We start from the raw sequence: 25,305 nt of genomic DNA, 5'->3' as shown, positions 1-25,305 counted from the left end.
TCTCTCGTAGCCAAATACAAGAATTATTTTAATGATATAAAACGGATTTTAAATTATCTAGTGATTACACTGTTTGTTGATCATTAAATTATAAAGACGAGAATTTTAAAATTTTATTTTGTATGATCTGCCATTTTAAAGTTTTTTAATGGATATTTTCATTTTCATCAGATGTAATATTACTGATTTCTCCGTCATATGTGTCACATGTTTTGCATTAAAAACCACTTGTCTTTTATAGACTGGAGAGGTAGCACTAGCGGGGAAGTTTTGGTAGTGTTTGATGAGAACATGTATTCCTTATTAAACTCACTTTTGTTGGTAATTTGTATTTATTGCTTTACAGCAGTAAATGCAGATACACCAGCAGATTGCAAATTTGATGATTTAGTAGGAGTTTGGATGTTTTCTGTCGGCGAAGGTGGACATGATAATACTTTGAATTGTTCAGATCCAGGTCCAGTCGGAAAGCCGCGTTGGTAACGCATCACTGATTTCATTCATTGTGAGGGCGCGCTTCGTGGAAAATGTTGGAATTTTTGCTATTTTAGTACACTTAGAAAATGGTATAATTTTGATATTAAATGAAATCAATAAACGTATTTCAATAGTTGAACTACAAGCCTAAATAATGATAAAAACTGTGATCTAAATTCCACAGATTTTTTGTTTCAAGAAATATCATTATTTTATGTATAAACTTTTTTACTTTAATTTTTTTTTAAATGATGGTAAAAAATCATTAAATTTCATATTTTCTAGATAAGGTTTCAAAGCGAATTTAAAATCCTTTCAAGATAAACTATTAAGCTATCTATTAAAATAAAAATCTAATTTTAAGCTTTCTTGGGATGCAACTCCCACTAATCAAACCAAACCTACTACATTTCTGTTCTGTTTCGATCGAAAAATCGCCATTTTGAAACTTTGTTTACGTTTTACGAAGCTGGTACGAATCGTCCCGGACCGAATCGTGTCTGTGTTCAATACGGTTTTCATGCAGGCGTATTACGTCATAGGCCTAAGATTTCAATTTGCTCCCCGATTATTGTTCTATTGGTTTCTGAGCTAGGAAAGGCTACCTACTATAATTACTTACTTGATTTCTAGCCTAGCTAGGCCTAAAAATAGTATTTTCTAGGCCTAGCTAGGCTGAGTAATTCTGATATAATACTAATATTAGATAGGTAGGCCTACCCTAGTGAGTGTATAGTCTAGGCTGGTGGTAGGTCTATCCCAGCTCTGCTCATATACCAAGCAAGAAGAAGCCTGAAGAAGCCTGAAGGAGAAACTAGGCCCAGAACAAATAAAAAACTGTTAAAAAAACAATAAATGGAAAAACAAAAAAAAATAACCCATTTTCAATTTATATATGGGGAATGTTTTATAAAATCGGGCATGTTTGTTTCAGAGACTCAAACGTGTATTTTTATATGGTCATGTTTTTAAAAATAAAAAAGATAATTATGGGCCCAGCTGAAACCAAGATATAAAAATATAAGTCCATCATTTACTTGAGTATTGTTACAGTGATGGGTTGGTACTCAGTATTTCAGTATCTGGCAGTAAATGTCACACTTGTATATAAATATTACTTTATTAGATAAAACTTGCATTTCACACAAGCAACCAATTTTTTTTTTACGTATACAGAATGTGAAAAAGCAGTTTTTAATACAAATATCTTTCAAACAATACTGATATAAATAGTAAATACTACTACTGTATATAAAAACTTGCTTTTATTTAAATAGCACCTTGTTCATCAAACATAACAAACTAGCTAGGCCTATATCATATTAACTTACGTGAGTCTTACGGTTGTACTGATTTTATGATTGTTTTATATGTTTATATTGTATGTATCTGTGTGACTCTGGTTAATAAAGTAAATCAATCAATCAATTGCAACTTAATTTATATCTTATCATTGACTGATCTGAAACGCTTCTAAAACTTGAATGCGTATGAATGTATATGTTATATTATTATTAGCGAATAAAATGAAAAACTATCAGCTGCAGCAATGATATTGAAATCGAGAAAACCATTACAGCTTCCACCGTCCAACCTCATATTGAAGAACGAGACAGAAAATCGTCGAGTCTTGATACCAACAAAAAACCTAAAATGAAAATGAATAGCTGAAATGTAATGAATGAAACTATTTAAATAATTGTCACTATGATATGAACAAAACATTGCATCGTTATACAGTATAATTATTCAACAACCTGAAAACATTTTCAGATATAGGCCTACCATGAAAAAGCAGCAAATACAAAATTTCCTTATGTCTGTTTATTGTAATAATTATTAATATTATAAATAAATTGTACCCCTCAGTTGTCAATAATTTTACTATAATTAAATATTTAACTATAGAATAGGTAGGCCTATACCTGTATCAGGCTGCGATTTTCTTAATTATCTTTTTAAAACTTCCCAATGCATCTTCAATATAGAGTAGGATTGTAACGATACTTTAATAATACTAAATTGTAACTAAAGTATTTAAATTATTAACAGAACATGTTACTAGGCCTAGGCCGATATAATACGACAACGATCCACCAGGTCGTGCATATACTCACCTACAACAACCACAATCAACACACCATGCACCACACACGACGGAACTAGTGCCGCGAGACGTAACAATATATGACATGAGGACCTTTTTTAAAATGTTCGCTATAGGAAGCTTAAATAGGGTTTCAAGCCAATTTTAACGTAAAACAGACTATTGATACTTACTCTATCCATATACGTCGGTTTTTTGGTAATTCACTGTATGGGATGCAAATCCCACTAATGGAAAATTTGTAAACAAACACCTGTTAGAAAACTTCAGTTTTGACGGACGCACACGAACTTTGGAAAGAAATTGTCGCTGACAACAAATCCAACAAATTATTCAGAAAATTAGGTGACCTGCGACATCTTAAACATATAAGGAACTGATCTTACCATATATGGTTAATTTTTCGCCTACTAATGTTTATTAAACAGCTATTAAATGACGTATACTTTATGCTAATGTTTTCGCGCGAAACGTTGATGCTTCTGTGCCGAGAGAGGGCTTCTAAAATTTATGACGTCATGCGAAGTCGAAAATTCAGGGATAACGGTCATATTTCCCAACGCGGCTCTCCGACTGGGTCGGTAAACATCAACTGTGTCACGTATGTGTGCTCTGTCTGTGTTGATATAAAAATAGGAATGAAGGGGGTTGGGGGGATGGCTGGTGTTGTTATTATTATCTTATACATTCTATAAAGACTTCAGAATGACTTTATATTAAATTGCACTGTATACAAAGATGACCATTTTTTACAATTATTATTATTATAATAAATGCTATTCTAAAGTATTTCTATTTACCAGGTAAGGTGAAATTATTTGTTTTTATCTTTTAGGAAAATCGGTAAAAGAGGTGTCCATAGAGCTGCTCTTTCCTGATGTCGCAATTGACCTCGACTATGGTCACCAAGGCCACTGGACCATGATCTACAACCAAGGCTTTGAAGTGACCATCAACAACAAGAAATACTTTGCTTTTTCAAAATATGAGAAAGTTTCTGGCAAAATACAGAGCGTATGTAATGAGACGTTGCCAGGGTGGGTTCACAATGTTGATGGCAAGGACTGGGCGTGTTATACTGGCATGAAAGCAGCACCGCCCTCAGTTGTTAGGTATGCTCCTGTCAGCATTTTTATTAGATTATCTTTGATGGTAACACTGCCCTTAGTTAAGTATGTTTGAAATCTACAAAGGCAACACCGCCCTCAGTTGTTAGGTATGCTCCTGTCAGCATTTTTATTAGATTATCTTTGATGGTAACACTGCCCTTAGTTAAGTATGTTCCAAATCTACAAAGGCAACACCGCCCTCACTTAGGAATATTATATTCCATATTTGCCCAATTGAGATTATCGTCACTAAATTGCTAACTATTAAAACAATGATTTTTTTAAAAAATTCTAGTCAGAAAACCAGACTTTATAGAAACAATCCTGAGTTTGTAGAGAAGATAAATTCAGTGCAGTCTTCGTGGAAGGCGGCGGCATACCCAGAACATGAGACATATACTCTTCAAGAAATGGTGAGACGTGCTGGAGGAACATCTTCAAAGTCTTCAAGGAAGTTAGTCACATTCTTTACTTTTACCTAGTTATTATATTTATATATACTGTATGACAATGTAGACATTTATGCACAGAGAGGTATCTTTTATACAGTAGAATTAGAATATTTTATAATACACCTAAGGAGTTGTTATTATATTAAATTGGATAACTGCAACTTTGTTTTATCTGTTTACGGTCGCATTCTATACTCCACAGCCAAGATTGGAGCACTTCCTTTTTGAATGAGTTCTGCCAATAGCCTCTCCTTAAAAGCTTGTGTGTTTAAAACAAATGTATGTTTTATATTCATGAAATGAGGCAAATAATTTAATGCGGTGAAAGATTAAATGTTCTAACTGTATTTTCACCTCATTAAATTATTTACCCTATTCCACTCATAAACATTAATTATTTGTATACTATTGACTGTAGCAGTTTAAATGTAAAATCTTGCCATTCTGTACATGCAGAAATAACACTCTGTGTGTTTGTTTTATTTACATGCGTAAAATATGTTTACATATAATTGGTAATGTTAACACAAAATAACCTATCAATGCATGACAAGTTTCATGAACCCCTTGTGTATTTTCAGACGGTTGGCATCGGCAAAAGTAAAACCTGAAGTAGCAAAAATTGCTAGCCAGTTACCGATGGAGTTCGACTGGAGAAACATGGCTGGACAGAACTTTGTAACGCCTGTTCGCGATCAGGGTGGCTGTGGTAGCTGTTTCGCTTTTGCATCTATGGCTATGTTAGAAGCACGGTTGAAAATTGCAACCAACAACACCATAAATAAGGTGTTTTCACCTCAGGATGTGGTTGATTGCAGTGAATATGCCCAAGGTAAGATGATGTTATTTTTATTTATTTTCATAATATTCTCACAGGCACAAGACAAAAATAGAAATATATATTTAGATATACATTTACATTAAAAGAAATTCTGAACCACCTGTAGATAAACTGAAAACGTTTTAATTTTGAAACAATAAAAATGAGAAAATGATATTCAAACTCAGAAGCTTCTGCTTGATATGCAGATTTCCTAACAACCAGAGGCTCATTCAAAGGTATAATTGTTCAAATGGAACATTGGCAAGAACAAAAATGTAATATAAAATTGACGGGAGGAGATCAACAAGTGAAAATGTACCTCTAAAAGCGGCCAATACCCAAATTTGATAGAACAGAACAGCATAAATTGTATCGGCAGACTGTTACAGGCTTCTAAACTCTCCTTGATAATTACACAGGAGTTTCCTGACATTTCGAGTCGCTCTCCCGTCTCTCACTGAAGATGCAATCTCACCCATCATTTTTTTTAATGGAAAAAGCATACCAATAAATGTGTACAGTTATCTGTCGTTCCTACCCCCCACCCCCCCCCCCCCCCCCAAACACATTTTCTACTTACCCTGCTTGGAAAGTACTTGAACATATATCCATTGTTTACTGCAGATGCTGATTGCATAAGTTTATTTTTGAGAGCACCCTCTATAGTTTGAGGTAGTTCAATTTTTTAATGGCCCTCTCTTGTTTGGCAATGCTTTTATAAATTGTCCAAATAGTTCACTTTTCCAACTTGTGACCTCTTGATGTCTGTAAAACAATATTTTATTTGGTATGCCACTTGGAAAGAATCAGGACATTGTCATTGTTTGGAGTTTAGTTCATTGTCAGTCACTACTAAATTTATTTAGTGTTAGCAAATTTACAACTGAACCTCAGGCCCACCTGATGTCTAGTTCTAGACTATTTTGCTAAGCACAGTGCTTGTTTTGTTTGTTTGTTGGCCATGATAGCGTCCTCATTTTTTAAGTTATTGTCCTGAATGTTGGGTGGTAATTCTTACAGAACATGTAATTTTCCCGGAAAATTAATATAATGGTGATGTCACAAAAACGTATCTTCAAGCTGAAATATTAAATAGCATACCCTCTGTATTCTTTTAACATAAGCCGAAAGTAGTGAGCCCTCTCTCTCTGAATATAGTTTACCCTGATATATTTTGCCAAATACATCACTCAGTTTCTGAGTGATGTCATTTTGATATTATGAAGGAACAACCTATCCTTTGTCTTTATTGTAGGATGTGATGGAGGTTTTCCATATTTAATAGCAGGGAAATACGCACAGGATTTTGGGGTTGTTGAGGAGTCCTGCACACCTTACCTTGGCAAGGATAGTTCTTGCACTAAAAACAGCTGCAAGCGTTACTACGCTTCTGATTATTCGTACGTCGGAGGCTTCTACGGGGCTTGCAACGAGGCACTGATGCGTATCGCTCTTGTGAAGAATGGACCGCTGGCTGTGGGTTTTGACGTTCTAAATGATTTCTTTCAATACAAAAGCGGGATATATCAGCACACAGGTTTACAAGACAAGTTCAACCCATTTGAAGAAACTAACCATGCGGTATTGGTTGTTGGTTATGGCACGGATGCAGCTACTGGTTTGAAGTACTGGACAGTGAAGAACAGCTGGGGAGATGGATGGGGTGAGGATGGATACTTTAAGATCATACGAGGTGTTGATGAGGTTGGCATTGAAAGCATGGCATTGGATAGCTTCCCAATAATTCCATAATTTCTACCAAATCTTATACTATAGTAATTCTATATTAAATTCGTTTAGTCATTTATTATTCCATAGTCTTACAATTTATGTTAAAAACATGCTTAATTTGTTAAGTCCATTCAATTTTTTCCAACAGCCTTTTCTATCTCCTGTTGTCTTCACTTTAGACTACAGTACTTTTCTATAATTTTATTTGTTCTTTCATAAACATTCCATTATTTTTGTAATAACCAATGATGCACTATTAGTATATTAGTGAATTAGTACCGCAGAATTCTAATGACTACTATTATGATATGGCACAAATGTCAGTGAGTGCAATGGTACATACATTTTCATGAGGTTAAAATATAACATTTTATCTTACTGAAAAAAAATATTTGCTTCATTGCACAAATTCCTATGAGCAAATCCCTTATTTTTTTTTAACATCTAAAGGTTGTGATAACAAAAATGAAAATAAATAATAAAATAATTAAAAACAATTGTTTCATTAGTTCAATGGAGTACATTTAAAATCGTGTTATCCACAAACCTCCAATAAAAAAAAAGAGATCTACTTGGGTGATTAGATTAGTGAAAGATGCCATCTAAAAATTTGGTAGCAATTCTACTATATAGGCATATAGTATATATAATTATAATTATGTAATTATCTCCCTTGCTTAGTACAGTATTATGACTAACACAATGGGAATTAAATCTACATATTGTATAGTATTATGTTAATACTAATATATGATTACTAACACCTGTTTATAAATACAATAGTATCTATAGGATTGTATTAAATACAGAATCTAATAATTTGATGATTTATTTTCGTAATCTTTTTTTTATTTCAAATATATACATTTTTTTCAGTACTTAGATAATAATGTGTGATTGCAATAAATAATTTGTTTATATAATATTATGCAGAAATAAAATATTTATACTGTATTGGAAAACTAGACTAATAAGATAGTGTTGTGTGTTATTTGTTGTAATATTGGAGTATAGTTGACCCTACGATTATGTTAAAACATAACGAGGGAGAAACCCACCAATGGCAACATATTTTTAATAGGCCATTTTATAATAATCGCATAATAATACTTACTGTATAATACAATCGGTTCGATCATGGAGGTATTTTTATACCTCCATGGTTCGATGCCATTTATTATTATAGTACAAATCGCGACTTAATTTAAAAATTAACTAGCTTCCTTTCTATTAATTATTCCCCCAAAACATGAGGTGCTTTTCCCCTCTTGTATTTAGTGTCCCTTTAAAATGATTTACCTCCATGGTTCCTCATGCTGATAACTGTGACGTCATCAGTTCTCTCTTCAATTCCATCTTGTTAAATCTACTGTAGGAATTTATTTATTTTTTTGCAATGCATTAAAATAATCTTAAAGTTCTTAGAAAGATACCGATGTCCGTTTCGGCCATGCATTGCTTACTTTTTCTTACGTTTCTCGAAATGGACATTTTGTGGTGGTCTCTTCTTCCTGTTCCAACATTTTGGAAAATAAAGATGGTCAGTCTCGTCGGTTCCAAGGGTACTGTGACTGGCTATGACACTAAAAACTCTTATTTAAAATGAAAAAAATAATATATGACACAGAACAAAAAAAAAAATCTTTAAATCCTTAAAATAGGCCTACACCATATCCAAAGCTGTAATTTTAGTGTCGAGGTGGGCGCGGTCGAGTACGGTAGGCCTACAAAGGTCACCGCCTTTACGCATTCAACAAAATGTGCAGCAAACGGCGTCTCACTCAATAATACTGCTAAGATAATAAATCGGTTAGTAGGAAACGTTTTAGATAATGGTTGATAGACTATCTCTAGTGTCTACAAGATTTTTCAAGGAATTCTTATCAATCAGAAGTTCCCGTTTGATTATAAACTGTCATCACTTATTGACACGAATCCAAGATATTCTTAGAAATTGAATAATGCTGTAATTGCGCGCGACCTTACAATGAAGATATTAATAATTGAGGGGTTAATATCGTCTGCTTATCGTCCATGGATGTGTATAATGCTTAATAATAATCATTTTCTGAGAAGCAGCTGTCATGTACATAAAACGTATATAAATAATGCATAGATTTTTATACGCCTTCAGGAGAGTACACTGATTGCATCACTAACTGCCTTTGATGTATTTTTCTCACGGTATCAATCGTTTATTTAGGGGAAATTACATGGCTTGTGCATGCGCCTCGTAGTAAAGCATTACAACAGGAGACTTGTTAAAGCATGGACCTATAAATTAGTCCGTGGGTAAAGCAACACTAGCGAATTGACCAATCACAAGCGACAGTGCGAATGATCCATCGCTTTTGATTGGTGAATTCGCTTGCGACGTTGATTGGGGCTTCATCAAACTATTTTATTTATTCAAACTCTCGTATATTGCATTCATAATGTATACGATTATTCCTTATTATAAATGCATCTTTATCATAAATTATAGTAGTGCATGACGTCATCCTACATAAGGATTACGTTTTGTGACTATTATTATGTGATTATCCAACAAGTTTTAGTACGACACGAAACCTGAAAATACCGTATCCTATAATATTCGCATTGTTTTACAAGCAGAAAACAACGGAAGCCTATTCGTGCCACTAAATTATTTTTGAATTACTAGTCAAGTCAAGTCAAGTCTCTTTCTCTCTCTCTCTCCCCCTCACACCAGGTGCCATATCTACGGACGTAGGCGATCATGGTCTGCCACAATTTTCTTCTTCTTGCTTTCTTTAAAAGGTCCACTCCTTGATTCGTTATTCCATTAACTTGCAACCAATCGATGAGGCTTGTCATCCACATTACATGTTTTCTAACCCTGCTCCTCTTCCCTTCAATCTTTCCGGTTATTGACAGGTTCATCAAGTAGTGGCATGAATAAGCTTTCGTAGAAACACATTAAAGAAACCTCAGTGTAGTAGTAAGCCGTATCATTTTTGGTCAAAATTTATTTTTCAAATCCATATAAAATTCAATAAAGTTCGGAAAGACTTATAGAAACAATGCATAATATAAAAAGTATCCATAACTTACTTTATGATCAGCTCTAAAATAATAACACGAATAGGAAAATTAAATACATAAAATATTAATAGAGTTGATACAATTATCTAAATAATATTATACACTTTGCTGAATAGCCCAAAAACTACTAAATTAATAATTAATTAATTACAAGAATTAATGATTTTTAAATAATGTATATTCTTTGAAAACTGCATTTCTTAGCTCTCAATGAAGATTATCGGAAGTTTGATCCCAAGTCATCTTGTAGGCCTACAACTTTTGAGTTCATATCCATCATAAAAACATTGTTTGTTAGGCCTATAACTTTTGAGTTCAAATTCAGCCATCTTGTAGGCCTATAACTTTTGAGTTCATACCCATCACAAAAACATTGTTTGTTAGGCCTATAACTTTTGAGTTCAAATTCAACCCTAAGCCATCTTTTAGGCCTATTACCTTTGAGTTCATATTCATCACAAAAACATATTTGTTAGGCCTATAACTTTTGAGTTCAAATTCAATCCCAAGCTCCTTGTAGGCCTATAACTGTTCATATCCACCACAAACCAGCTTGTATGGCCTGTAACTTTTGTGGTCAGGTCCATTTCAAACTGATCTTGTATACATAACGTATTGTTTGTATGTCTCCAAAAAGTAACTAAACATGCGTGATTCATACTGCAATGGTCATGTAGAACAATCAGGTTAATAATACACTTTTTAAAAGTGTTCGTTACAATCATGATTTTCCTAGAAAATATATTAATTACTAATACACAAACATTTACTGTCTATTAGGGACATATCAAAGATATCATACTGCAGTTACTGCGGTAACTAGTATACATCTTTTCTATTCAACCTTTGGTAACCAAACATACTGTTGATTGTAATGCCTCCTAAACTTATAAATTAAAAATAACTAATCACACGTTTGTGTTTTACTTGTTTTTGATCCCTTACGACCGGCAGTGAATTTTCAACATACAAATATTCTGCCTGTATTAGGGTATTAGTGTAAACAAACTTAATGTAATCAATAATATATTAAAGCATTAATAATGTACCCGTCTCAAACGTATAGCAAAAGGTAGCACAAAGCAAAGCTATCTAGTCAAAAATAATGGTGTGCACACTCTGAAACATGTGCACACGCGCAGAATGACACTCAATAATTGCAAAGTCGAAAGTTATTTGAACGCAGGTAGTGATTTGACGACTACCGGTACGCACGTGGGCAGAAATCATGAATAATTCATTACCTTAATTATTTTCTATTACACCGGTACGCAGCCGTGGATTCAAAAAGTCGTTTTGCGCACGCTCAGACACATATGAGCATGCGCAGAATAATAGATTCAATATATTATGAATAAGTTATTATAAGTACAGAAAGACAACAATAAGCAATATTTGTAGGAAACATTACTTCCACTGAGGCACTTTCGATAATGTGTTAAACGCCATCTTCACCATCTCTCGAAAGTTTAAAAATAATCACTAAGTAAGTTAGGCCTAGCCAAATGTAGAATAATAAAGTTCACCGAAATTAAAAAGCACGCTCAATTGAATGAATAACCATAATATCCATAGGCCTAAAATGAAAATAAATAATAAAACTTGATAAATAGTATTTATAAAGATGCAGCAATGGCTGTTTAATCGCAAAACAACTTATTTGACCTGATATGTGTAACCTTTCAAAAGTTACATTATTATTATTACTACACATCCAGTGTGTTGTGTTATCGAAAAATAACTCAAATATTGTATAATTGTAAATTAAGGTGATGTGCATTTAAAAGCACGCATTTTCTCTGTCAAATATATCCACAATCAAATATTCATTGCACAACACGGCCCAAAATGCATTCTGTCTGCGAAAGTCATATGAAAAGTTGAAAATATGGTATAATGTTCACCTTGAACAATCAAACTCTTTGACGGGACGGATAGGAAGACGGGAGGTCGAATCGACCATTCGTAAGTGTAGGCCTCCTTTATGACGTATGCTCCGTATTCCGACAGCTATGTGGTAGGCCTAACCAGTTAAACGTTTATGTACATTGGGAACTCTCTCCTTCGCTTACTGTTCAAGCATATACGCCAGATGAACATAATAAACCAAGGCATAAAAAGAGCTAGGCCCATTCCGCCAGATGTTACAAGACTGAGAGAAATCCATATATCGTCCGTAATGTTGCCTCCTGTTCCGCGAATGTGGGAAACTAAGAGATATACACCGACGCCTGCCACCCCACCAAGAAGTAGAAGAATTATTAAAGCTGATATAAGTGTGTTCTCTTCTGATGTCTGAAAAATAAAAATGTTGCAATGAATAACAGTTACATTATTCTTTAAATTTTCGCATAACATCCTTTTCACTTAGCCTAACATCCCTTTTCCTGTACCATACTAATTGCATCATTTGGGAACCCAAATGATCAACAAGTGCAGGATGGATCACCCTCATTAAATATGGTAAAAAAGACTACATAAAATCAAATTATGACTTACCGTCAACCGTGGAAACTTCATATATTTTTTATCATACTGCTTATTGCATATTTCGCATATATTCGAGCCTTTTGTTCGTGCCCATTTCTGAAGACAATTAATATGGATATATTTGGAAGAACCAGCGCAACCACACGGAGATATCAGTTTGTCTTTTCCTAAACAATGAAAATAACATATAGTTAATAAATGGTAGGCCTATAGTCGAGAACTTACGGTATAAATTCGACCATTCACTTTATGATTATCAAGATCTTTTGTTTTTAAATTGTGACCCGGTGAATAATATCCTGGATCTATAAAGTGCCTAATGCGAAACCTATAAGCGCTGTAAATATTATTTCCCCGGTCATTTTTTGGACCAAACACGTATGGAAACATACTCTCATGCAGCTAATCAGTTGTGTAATCATAGTTGTGTCTTGACCGAGCCGGGTACTCATTTCTACACCTGGGCGGAGGGAGAGGCAAAATATGTTTGACATGATAAAAGCATTGGATTCGAACCAACGGTCTCACGATCTGTAGAACCGCCACACATATCGAAACCAGCTCTGTCTATTCCTAAGGGACCATGTCAACATTATTTTTCTGAATTTACTACAACTTTGTTTAAGCTTAAAATATATAAATAAATACGGTAAATATGCCTACAAGGCCAAAGACTTCGTATTGAGATAAAATCCTTATAAAAGAAATAAACGAAAGAATAAAAAAGCAAGCGAAATGTTTGCGAAATGTCGTAGACCTAGTAAATGCTGTTATTTTGTACTCATTTAGCTATCGTACTTCATTAGAACAAGAAAATTGGGATCAAAATGAATTTATTTCAAGAATCAAACTTACCTTTGCTCCCCATATTTTCCTGACATATACGACATAAAGGTATATCACTATTATTCTCTGTTATCATTTCCTCCAAATCAGATGCAGTCGTAAGATTCGAACCCGTATTTTGTTGAACATTCTCAATGTCGCTAATTGCTATTTCACCGTTTGTCTTTTCTGCAACTTTGTTGATTTGTGTTTTTGAATTATGGAAGCCAACCTGTGAAGATAAACATGATACAATTCAAACACAATTGTATATTACGGTATTCCGTCATCAAATATTTAAGAGGCCTTCGAGAAAATTATATACAACTTCTCCAGGGAAAGAATCAGTTGTTTTTCTAACGAAATGGGCTAGGCTTCTTTTAAGCGAAAGGGCATCAGTCAGAATTTCAATAATACAGATTATATATAACCAGTAAACTTAAAACGATTATATTTTCATAAGTGAAACGTGCCATTGTCGTATAATCATATTTTGTTAGAACATCGGTTACGTATGTTTTATTTGTATAATATTTTAGAAAGGATATCGTATTGTTATAACTGTACGGTACCATTATTTTTGCAATATTTTGATTTTTTTTATCAGGGAGATGAAAGAAGTCTAAATTAACGCTCATATCTGAAGTTTGTTCACTAATAATAATAATAATAATAAGATTTATACAGCGCACATATCCACTAAAGTGCTCAAGACGCTTGTGAAAACCATGAAACATATTAACCTTAAACCTAAATACTATTGATAAATTTGACAAAAACCGAATAAAAAACAAAACCAAATCGAACCCACATCACTGCTTCCGTTTACCAGCAATTTAAGGTGCATAGACAGGCCAGTACATAACTCACAGGTGTTCTCAATGATGTGGGTATCTAGCTAACAAATTAAATCTTACAAATTGCCAAAAGCAGCCGACAGCAAATGTGTCTTAAGCGCACTCTTGAAAACATCAGTAGACTTGCTTGAACGAATGTGTAAAGGTAACCGATTCCACAGACGAAGACAATCCAAATCGAAAATTAAATTTTTGATGATGATCAATCAATCAATCAATCAATAAGCAGGAAAACCCCCCCCCCCCCCCCCTACATTTCGAATAGATAGGACATCGGATTAAGTTCAGCATTGCATTATCATTTTTGTTATGGAGAAGTTAAGTTCAGTATTTCATTATCAAGCCCTGACCACCCCTCTCTATATTTCAAAATCCCAGATCTGTCACTGTAAACTTATCTCTAATGTGCTACCTTACCTAGCAACAATTCGGAATGTATAAATGACGTATATTAAGTCATGCTTGAATGCATGGTCAGTGTGATGCAACGCATGCATTCTCTTTTCCTAGAAAAATGAATTCGGTTTGCAAAATACATTATATATATAGACATTTTCTGCCAATGATTGCCTATAGTGGGAAGCCTAATGCAATTCGTGAGATTGTAATTCTCAATTTGAGTTCTTGGCTGATTTGGAATCTTTAGTCTAGGTCTAGGTCTAGAATTCATTGAAATTGGGGGCCAATTTTTCCCGCAATTTTGGATTTCAAAATGGCGCCTATTTAATTTTATGATCATTATCTGCCAGCATATGTTTTCATTCATTTAGTAAAACTAAACTTTTAATAAAACAAAATGTATTAAAAGGTAAAGTATGTTATAAAACAATATTAATAAAAATTAATTTACAATATTCATTTTACTATATTCACGAGTAATTATACTAGGCATGCATTTATTTACTAAATTTGAAATCAAACTACTCACAAAACACTGAGATATGATATCCAATATAATTAATCTTTACTGCGCACTGCACAAAATTGCAAAAACAGGATAAGGTGTTACAATTATGAATCGTTACATTCATCAAAAAAACAGGAAAACGACAAAACTGGTTATATTACAAAAACCGACAATTCCTTCGAGACGTTGAAATGTTTCAGAGAAAAACTAAGAATCAACATTTAGGCCTCTTTTTACAACCAGTGGACGGTTAATCAGCGGCGCATACATTAAATGTGTTCCCATGCGATTAATAAACTGTGCAGGTCTGACGATCTCGGCCTACAGATACGTATGAATAACTAACGAGACACTGACGCAAACATGAGAAAGAACAACTATAACAAACAATCTCGAGGACTTATAGAATTACGTCCATAGCGGATTACCTCTCATCGGTTTATGAGATCGAAAACAGACTTTTTCCTATCGCTGTACTTTTCCAAGAAAAAACTCCCCGCAAGCTTCATCAAAGGCCGAAACGGTCGATACCATACATTATGGGTAAGATTAAATCTTTCTGAAACACTACCAAAACACTTTCATTATGTTAACACCCCTATCAAATAATGCAAAATTCCTTTATTTTGTTGTACTTTTTTTACTCCATACTCATCAAATCATTATCAAAATAGCCACAGGAATCGTTTATGAATCGGGGAACTTACTAGGATTTATTCATTTAGTAAATGTTTTTTTACGTACTCGTGGCCGGGTCAAGGCCAGGTTATGGTTTTAGCGCGTAACCGGCCGTGGTTACATATTCTTCACAAAACTATAAATGACTACTTACTGTTGGATCCATTTATCTTCAGAACTCGCGATATTTTTATTCGCAAGTTTCAAAATTGTACCGAGTATTCTTGAGTAGGCCTATTGTCAGACTTAAGCAAATATGACCATCAAAACAATAAAGACTGCGAAACAAAGAACGATACCGATCGACGATTAATGGTTACAGATACATTTTTCTTACATAAAACAAGAGAAATTAGAAAAGTTTCATTCCAGAACTATGTGATAAACATTTACTGTATTTTTTATAAAGGTGTCGCGAATCAGAAAAGAAACAAACACCAAAACTAGGTTTTTCCTTTATACATTTTATGGGTTTTCGACGAAACGATTCCCCCACCTCCTAAAAAATAAAGGGTGGGTTGGGGGATTCACCATGACCCCTCCTGGATCTGCCCCAGTGTAACTATCCGTGCATCGACACTCATCTGTATGTATTACCAGGGGTCTCCGTTAAGGACCAGTAAAATTACATTTTTACTGGTCCTCCACTCCTTTTACTGGTCACAGAATATGGGCCTACAGTATATAATATGAAGGCCTTCAATAACAACCAAAATACTGTTTGTACCTGAACATTAACTTAAAAAACTAAATTGAGGAACAGAAAATCGACCTTACGAACGCTGATTATATTATTCGCTGAGCACTTTTATTTTTCAGTTGTTTATAAAGACCTAGGAAACGCCACAGGTGGCGTTACTAGGTTTAAAAGTTGAAACGACTTGTCACTTGTGTTTGAATGCATTAATAAACTATCATCACGATAAAATTAATGCTGTGAGCAAAACGGGAAATGAAATCTAAATTTTAAATTTCCATTTCTCAGTAAACCTGCCTATAGTGGAAATGAATGTAAATTAATTGATGCAATATCTGTTTAAAATGATTCAGTAAGATCTAAAGACTCTATGATATCGTTCGGTTAAGATATAACGGTGTAATTAAATTAGTAGAATCAATTTGCGCATGTCGATTCAATTTTAAATATAATGGGTATGAGCATTGGGCAACGTTAGGCCTCTGTACTTCTGTTTTCTTTAATTTAAAAGGTCAAAGTTAATGTGAAGATCACTTGATTACATATAAGATAATGGTGACAGGGAGATGGCATAATTGTTACTATTATAAGCTTAAGCTCTGTTTACACTATCAAACTAGTTTATGTGATGTGCTTAAACATGGTAGTGATATGCCCAAATTATGGTAGTGATATGTAATCATCAGGTCCATATTTGGGCACATCACATGTTTTTGTCACATAAAGTTTGAAAGTGTAGACAGAGCTTAAGAGGGATTTCAATTAGTATACAAATATCATTTAGTTCTATCCTCACTGACGAAGTCTCTCTGTGAGGTAGACGAAACTTTCGAATACAATTAAGATTATACATCAAAATCAATTGGTGTGTAACTATTTAAAAATACTTTGGGCTGCATGCAAATTAATTCAATTATCCTATTCTTAATTTTTTTCCTAAGCTCTGTCTATACTATCAAACTTTATGCGACAACAAAATGTGATGTGCCCTTATATGGATACGATGATGTCATATTAGTACGTCCATATTTATACACATCGTACTTTTTTTTGCCGAATTAGTTTGATAGTGTATAGACAGAGCTTTACACTATCAAATTTTATGAGGCAAAAAATGTGATGTGCTCAGGAATGTTTAGATCGCATGTTAGCCACATGTGAGAACTCATGCATCGGAATGGTTTGTAAGATGTAACATGTGACACTGTATTTATGACATTTATTAGGATACTATACAGATTACCCACACTGGAGCTTGACGTTGATAGTGAAATTGTATCATCGCAGTAGGAAATAAGCGTCATGTGAGGAAACCTCAGTGAATTCTTGGAAAAGTACGGTACGGTTCGGTCTCTTTCCATTCAAGTAAATCTAACACGTGATCATCCGTATTCAGCACGGAATTTTAATGACCACTAATGTCCAACAGACATTCTGAATAAATTAATATAAAATCATAACGACCTGCTCTCCAAAGTACCTCTGTCTTTACAACTTTATGTGACAAAAAATGTGATGTGCGATAATGTCATTTTACTACCATATTTGGACAAGGCCATACATAGCTGCAGTCGCGTGCACAAGTTAGTGTTTACCGACCAACCGACCGACCAACCAACCGACCGACCAACCGACCGACCGACATAGTGAGCTGTAGAGTCTAAAAATTAGTTTGATAGTGTATACTATTATGTTCTTTGGTTGGAAATAGCATATCAGGCCCGTTCCTTAAAGATTTTAGGTGGCTTATCTGATGAATAACAATTGGGTTTCCATAATAAATATTACCGGTACCCACTGTTTTAACTAATTTTCTTAACGGATATTCTCGGCACATTGTTCCATTGTCAACGAATGAACTTGTTTGTATTGTTTTAAAGTCCATTCTTAATTTGTAACCATATCTAATTTTAACATTATTCTTTTTGTCTGCCCTATGTTTTATCTGGTACGGTAATAACTATATATCAGTATATTATCAATATAATCAGACTTTAAATAGGCCATTGTGCAGTTGTAATCAAGTTATTCACTTCTTTAAAAAAAAAACAACCAACAACATTATTTAACTTATAAAAAGACAAGAACCGGTTAAATTACAAATATGCTTTTGATTTTCGAAATAATTTGAGCAAATTGATTTTTTAGCTAAAACCGCATAAATCTCTGAGTATTTGGTTTTTCTTTGTATTATGGTTCCATCAAGTTTTCTTACTATACGATAAAATTAACAGACCACAATACTAGATTCACTAAGGGTACAAAATGACTCATGAAACAATGCGGTTGTCACGACTACCTAACCAGGTTTCTCTCTCCCCTTCCATTTTCCATTTAAAATGGACAGCCTTTAAATTAATTAATATTTACAGTATATTTATATATTATTTATCTGAATGACACTTTCAGTGCTAAAGCATCGATTTCTAAAATGTTAAAAACTTAAAACAGTAATTTACATTAGTATACAAACAACTACCTACAAACATACACACAGTATATTAGATGGAAGAAATATTCAAGGTAAAAGATAACTGTATGGTAATCAAAAATATTTTGGATTGCATTTATAAAAGTTGAAAGTTTCATAATCGGTTTACAACGTTCTTTTACTCAATGATGTAGTTCACTCATTTCTTTCATGTAGTACTGTACATCCATAAACTGTATAGGCCTAACATAACTAAACAAGGCCATACATTGCTGCAGTCGCGTGCTCAAGTTAGTGTTTACCGACCGACAACCGACCGACATAGTGAGCTTTATAAATATATATTTGTTTATTTTAATTGCGATGGGTAGTACTCTCGTTTCGGGGTTCTTTCGTATTTTAAGACCAGTTTATAGTGATAGATAATAATTTTTTTCTAAAGATAACAAAATAAATTTTAGGACTTAGGCATAGGAAAACCATCATAATTCGATAAAAATAATATTTCACAAGAAAATGACGTCATGTAGCGACAGTATCTGTGTCTTGTAGGATGAGATGTTTTCTTTTGTATATCGATTTATCTTCATCCGTTATCGTTTATAGGCTATAAACGAACCTTTAAAGTTGAGAGAAAATGGAAATATGGGCATGATCAAGGAAGGCCAGCGTGCCAATTATAGGCCTACGTACGTTTTGGATTTGTTGTATCTGCTATGCAGTTGATCTGATTGCTTTATTCAACAAACGTTAAAACCTATTAAACTCCTTCTATACTTCTATGGGTAATTAACCTAATTGAAATAAATGTGGCTTATAGCGTGGTGTGAAATACGAGAAACAGGGATGCTCGAAATTCCCTATAATTGTTATCATGTTTGACGTCTTGACATGTTTTCTATTTTTTCAAACTTCAAATAAGTTAAGATGTCGCAAGCGTTGCCAGGAGGTTTACAGGTTTAAACAAATAATAACTTTATTCACAATCTCAGATCAAATTAAAATAGTATACATGGACAAATTACAGTGTACCGTGATTATGAGTAAGAAAAAAAAGGCCTAGCCTTGACGAAATAATATGCCTGCCGACTTATCATGAGCTAGGTCTATCTACACAGCAATTTCGCTGCTGGTCTCTAGAAAAGGAGGGAAGGCGTTCTTTCAACCCTTACGAATCCTATGTGCTTCGGGCAAGATGCTTTGTTAGTTCCCCCTAGTGAGTGATTTTCAAACGTTTTAAAATGTCATAATACAGTTATCCATCTAACAGCAAATGACTTCGCCAATTAGCGGATTCACGTTTGAGCACTCGAACTTAGTTACACCTTTAATATAACAATTAATTAAACCGGCCAAATATTTAATCCAGTTTAATTAATATTTAAAATAATTGATGTAGGCCTCCATGGGACGGAAATCAAGTCAACTCTACAAGGAACAGTTACGCTAGTTACGGTACGCTTTAAGGGTCTTTCACACCTGTTCCGGCACGCTGGCAAATCCAATCGAACGTCAATGTTTCGTTTTTACGAAAGCGAAACATTAACGTTCGAGTCACCGGACCGGAACCGTGCCCGAACAGGTGTGAAAAACGCTTTACCGGGGTTTTACGTGTATCCTTCCCTTTCGCACTGTCGATATGTTTTACGCAACTACAATACTTTGAGTTGCGGTAAGTTGCTCGGACCGCTTATGTTGCTTTCACTTCTAAGCCTCACTTACCATTCTAAAAAGACTGAGTACAGGGCTGAAGAATGAACGATCACGTAGAAACGACATGTTCACGACTGGCTTCCTTGCGTTTTCGCGTTCTCCCGTTTTGGTACTTTCTAAAGCTGTTATGTACTGTCCGGTAATCTATAACAATGAGAAAATTAAATAAAAGAACGACAAAATTAAACAACGAAATAAAGATTATTTACATAAGTGAAAAAATGTCAATACGAAATCCTGGAACCAAGACTAGTTATTGTTTAAGCTAGGAAATGTTGTGACAAAATATTTTTAAAAATTATATATATAAAAAAATGTCTTTTGACCTACACAAAGCCTTTACGAAATCGTAAATTACTCAATTCCCGTCTGTTTATTGTTTCCCAGGTAATACATCAAGTATCATTTATTGTCATTTGTTTTAAGAATAAAACATAGAAATTCTGTTTGCTCTGTTGGCAGAATACAATATCCAACGGACACAACACGTACCCAAAACAAACCCAAAAAAACATTGGAACTAAAAAGCCTATATTAGTTCATTTCTACTGGTTTACTGAATAGTTAATTATATTTATACAATATTAATTTGAAACCAGATAAAATATTTTGAGAATCTACATTGTTTTCGGTCAAAATTTGTTTGCATTCATCATCATCATTGTTTGGCGTTATTACGTGTTCGGTGTTATTTTTATACTTGTTTGGTGCGTTATTCCATACCTGTTCGACGTTATTCTTATACGTGTTTTACGTTATTCATACGTGTTTGGTGTTCCTACGTACGTATTTGGTGTTATTCCTATATATACGTATTTTGCGTAATTCTCATACGTGTTTTACGTTATTCATACGTGTTTAGTGTTCCTACGTACGTATTTGGTGTTATTCCTATATATACGTATTTTGCGTAATTCTCATACGTGTTTTACGTTATTCATACGTGTTTAGTGTTCCTACGTACGTATTTGGTGTTATTCCTATATATACGTATTTTGCGTTATTCTCATATGTGTTTTACGTTATTCATACGTGTTTGGTGTTCCTACGTACGTATTTGGTGTTATTCCTATATATACGTATTTTGCGTTATTCTTATACGTTTTTGACGTTATTCATCATTTTTATACGTGCCAGTTTTGAAGTCATTTCGATAAACGTCACGTTTCAGAAACAGGTCACCCGTGACAAGATGGGTAAGTATTATATTATTTTTTCCGAAGAAATCTTATGTAGGATAATTTTACAGTAGGCGGAGGTATGCACTCTCGGAGTGGCTTTCTAGTTGAACATTCAATTGATAGCTGATTGATTGGTTTGACTGATCGATTTATTTACTTATTTTTTTGTAATGCATTTTGTTTTTTACACGTCTCATAAAAAAATTGTCGGTTTCCGTCATAAACGTAAATGAATTGATCTCTGTCAATTTCATTTTCTTTGTTCAAAACTAGAAAATAAATTAGCAGCCGTTGATTAACAATAGTGTTTACATCCGTTTTCCACGATTTGGGATAACATATCTCTAGGCCCTAATTGCTCCATGGTCAGAAGACCAAACCCACGTCCGCTCTGCAGTTCCAGAAACACAAAGCCGGGAAATCACGTTTGAAGTGACACAAACTAGTTTATTAAAATAGGCCTAATTAACTTATTCCTGCAAACTTTTAATGCAATGTCTTCATGACGACTCCAGAACATTTATTATTTAATAAAAATTGTATTTTATTTAATGTATTATTAGCATATGCTTATAAAATATTTGAAATTGAAGTTCCAACTCTCGGGTCTTGAGATGCTATTGTTTTGATAAATGGTCCTCGCAGTGTCGTTATACGAATATCATGCCACATGACTTCTGCAAATTGTCCCCCAAAAACAAAATGAAGATTATTTAAATCAGATTTTAAATATGTTATTTTGTAGTTTTAATAAAGTTAATCATTTTCGTAGTAAAAAATGTTTTCACTTATAGAATGACAAAATAAATGGTTAAATTCAACCAAAAACGCATTGGATGGCAGTCAATTTTTTTGCTTTAAATTACAGTTTTTTCACAGGTAAATTATTTTTTTTCCGATCCAATTTTTGGTCAAAGTGAATACGGTAACTATTGTGTGAAATTAAAATGGCATATTTTAAAAAATGTTTAAGAATTATTTTTTCAGGGGGACAATAATATATCTTTAATATATGATTGGTATACACATTATAGTATGATTCTATACCTGAAATAAGATTATTGTAGATCATGTTTAGGCCTACCTGGGAGTGTTCATTTCAGAGTTAACACCTCGTAATATTGCTCGGAGTCGGCTACAATATTACACTTGTTGCTACCGGGTGTGTTATTCTTTAAACGTTATAACACCTCATGTTGCCCAAGAGTTCGTTATATTTTTTTTTACAAAGGCGTACCTCAATCTTTGATAAGAAATTTGAAATCTTATTTTATTTAAATTTCCGTTTTATATCAATTTTATTACCAGTATATTTATTTGTTTATCCGCATGAAGCGGAACGCCTTTGATCGCCGTAATTGTCTTGGTTTGATTGACGAATATAGAGTATGACCAATGTTGTGTGCATTTTTAACAAAACTATAATCGGTACATTTATGTGGGTAGGCCTGAGTGTTTGTAAGGCGAAGGTCACCCGTTTGTTCTACTTTGTTAAAACTATTTGAATAGCAAATTTCCTGATAATTATTATGTAAAATATTATTAATCGAAAGTAAAAGAACTTTTACGGTATAAAACCACGGTGTCTCTGTTTCAGCTTGAATTGTATTTAGTTTAACAATAGACTGTTTAATTAGACTTGTGGTATAAAGAAATACTTTCGGTCCACTTGTCCTTTGTACAGAACTATGGGAAAGTTAAAAATACAGTATCAATCTCTATTATTTTGATTTAAAAAAAATATATATTTAGGGATCTAATGAGACAAAAGTAATTTTACTTCTAATTTGATTCCTAAAAAATGAATCAGTATAATTTAGGCCTTAGACATAATAATCGTTTATTGTACGAATTTAGTATTTTTTTCATTTCTGTTTCTGTTTTAAAGACTTTTTAAAAATAAAATTAAGGGGACACCCAAAAACTATCCCATTGGAGAGACATGTCCGCTTTCAATAGGGGTTGGTTGTGTTAACACACTCCCCTCTTTGTACATGTTCGTGCCCCGACTGTGTCTTCAATCCAATTCGAGGTGTCCCGTGGGAGCTCGATTGTATCTCACATCGTGTAGGCCTATAATAAACCTTTTTCATGTGTAACTATCTCTTCGATCTTCGTCGTCGATCTTAAATTTATTTTTGTAAAATGTTCACACCAGTTAGGCCTACTCTAATAAGCGGTTCCAAGATTGTTAAAGTGTGAGGTTGGCAGTAAGGATCACATTCCAAAAGTATTTCTTGCACGACGCCCCATAACAGCATGTTCAACAGTTTTCGTCTCACACCCCAAGAGGTGTACCACCACCCCTGCCCCCCCCCCCCCCCACACACACACAAGAGCCTTTCCTTTGCTAAATTATTCGTTTTTAAAGCGATTGTGTTGATATTGTATTGAACAGTCTCATTTGTTCCAGCTTCTGACTTGCTTTGTGTTTATCGGATATATTGTTTTTTTTAACTTTGTTTCTGGCCACTTACCGTGCTCACCAGATGGTGTTGAAAATATTGCTGGTCACATTGTTTCATTAATTCAATTATTTAGTTTGTTCACATTTCTACACAATAGGCCTAGAAAATACTTTAGCAGACCTCCTGACTGATGGTCTTATTACGTTGATATTATTATTATTATTAATCAGAGTAAAGAATTGTTACCGTACGTTATTGTGTGGGAATTCTAAATTTAATGTGACATCATTTTAATATAGGAGGCCTACGTTCACATTTATTGATGTTCAAAAATTAACATTTATTTATTTCTTGATAAAAAAAAATGTACGATATAGCCTCATTAAAGACGTATTATTATTTGGTTTATATTCACATTTCTAAACAATATGCTACAAATCTACTTTATCAGGCCTAATGCCGATGGTCCTATTACGTTGTTAATAACAGTAATATAGTTAATATCAATTATCATGCAGTAAAAAATAATACTCAATATGTTACGTTATTCCGTCATTATTCAAATTTATTATTATAAGGAAATTTTTTTATAAAACTTCACGTCATGTTAATCGTTTAAACATACGTAACATTTAGAGATGTTTCAAATATTAAGATATTGACATGATTTCGTAAGTGGTAATAAAGAAAAAAAGTACGATAGGCTTCATCAAAACCAAAATGAAACTATTTTGTATAAAGCGAAAGAAACTCGCATGACATTTTGGTTAAAATCAATGGATATAGGCCTAGGCCTACACATTTTTAAAACTCCATAGTTAAGTCAACTATACGTAATACATCTTAGATATTTACTAATACTCGACATAATGATGATCAGGGACATCCATCCTCAGCTGCAGCGCTGATGTATTGTAGACACTAACATTAGGGTTACATACTTAATGCATGATACAATTCTTTCAAAATAAAAATATCGGCTTAAATGTTTCATATACAATAAATAACCAACTGTAATTAAAATAATTATAAAAAGAAAATAATTATTGCCATGTTTTATCGATTATTCATTATTAGTAGGCCTACTGTAGGCCTATAAAAGTATAGCTTCCAGTGTGGAAATAAAATCAAATTTCTTACCCGATATTGTTGTTTGGTGGTACGTGATGTCAGGAAAGACTGAAATACCGTCTGTGCTTCCCAATCAGAAAATGATTTTAAATATCCCTTTCTTTCGATTAGACTGTTCTTTGTGTTCTTTGTTGCCAACTTCTTGAACCTCAGAACAACGGGTATGTTTTGTTTACGGTGTTCCTAATCATTAGAGCGCCCTCTACTCAATATACAGCCACC

General features: G+C 33.7%; 2 protein-coding genes across 2 annotated transcripts; one reads left to right on the top strand and one right to left on the bottom strand.

Annotated features, from left to right (window-relative positions):
* Positions 1-240: 240 nt before the first annotated feature.
* LOC144856456 (dipeptidyl peptidase 1-like) lies at positions 241-7,642 on the top strand. Its single transcript, XM_078714472.1, has 5 exons — positions 241-457; positions 3,420-3,696; positions 3,989-4,147; positions 4,727-4,977; positions 6,224-7,642. Exons 1-5 carry the CDS (start codon positions 292-294, stop codon positions 6,718-6,720), a joined length of 1,350 nt encoding a protein of 449 aa, XP_078570598.1. The 5' UTR covers positions 241-291; the 3' UTR covers positions 6,721-7,642.
* A 3,883-nt stretch (positions 7,643-11,525) lies between these two features.
* LOC144855952 (uncharacterized) lies at positions 11,526-25,215 on the bottom strand. Its single transcript, XM_078713917.1, has 5 exons — positions 25,093-25,215; positions 20,373-20,507; positions 13,111-13,312; positions 12,265-12,422; positions 11,526-12,060 (listed from the first exon to the last, which is right to left on the bottom strand). Exons 2-5 carry the CDS (start codon positions 20,427-20,429, stop codon positions 11,797-11,799), a joined length of 681 nt encoding a protein of 226 aa, XP_078570043.1. The 5' UTR covers positions 20,430-20,507; positions 25,093-25,215; the 3' UTR covers positions 11,526-11,796.
* Positions 25,216-25,305: the final 90 nt, after the last annotated feature.

This window comes from Antedon bifida, chromosome 11, assembly GCF_963402885.1.
Source record: "Antedon bifida chromosome 11, ecAntBifi1.1, whole genome shotgun sequence".
Lineage (NCBI taxonomy): Eukaryota > Metazoa > Echinodermata > Crinoidea > Comatulida > Antedonidae > Antedon > Antedon bifida.
This window is presented reverse-complemented; position numbering and strand designations above follow the sequence as displayed.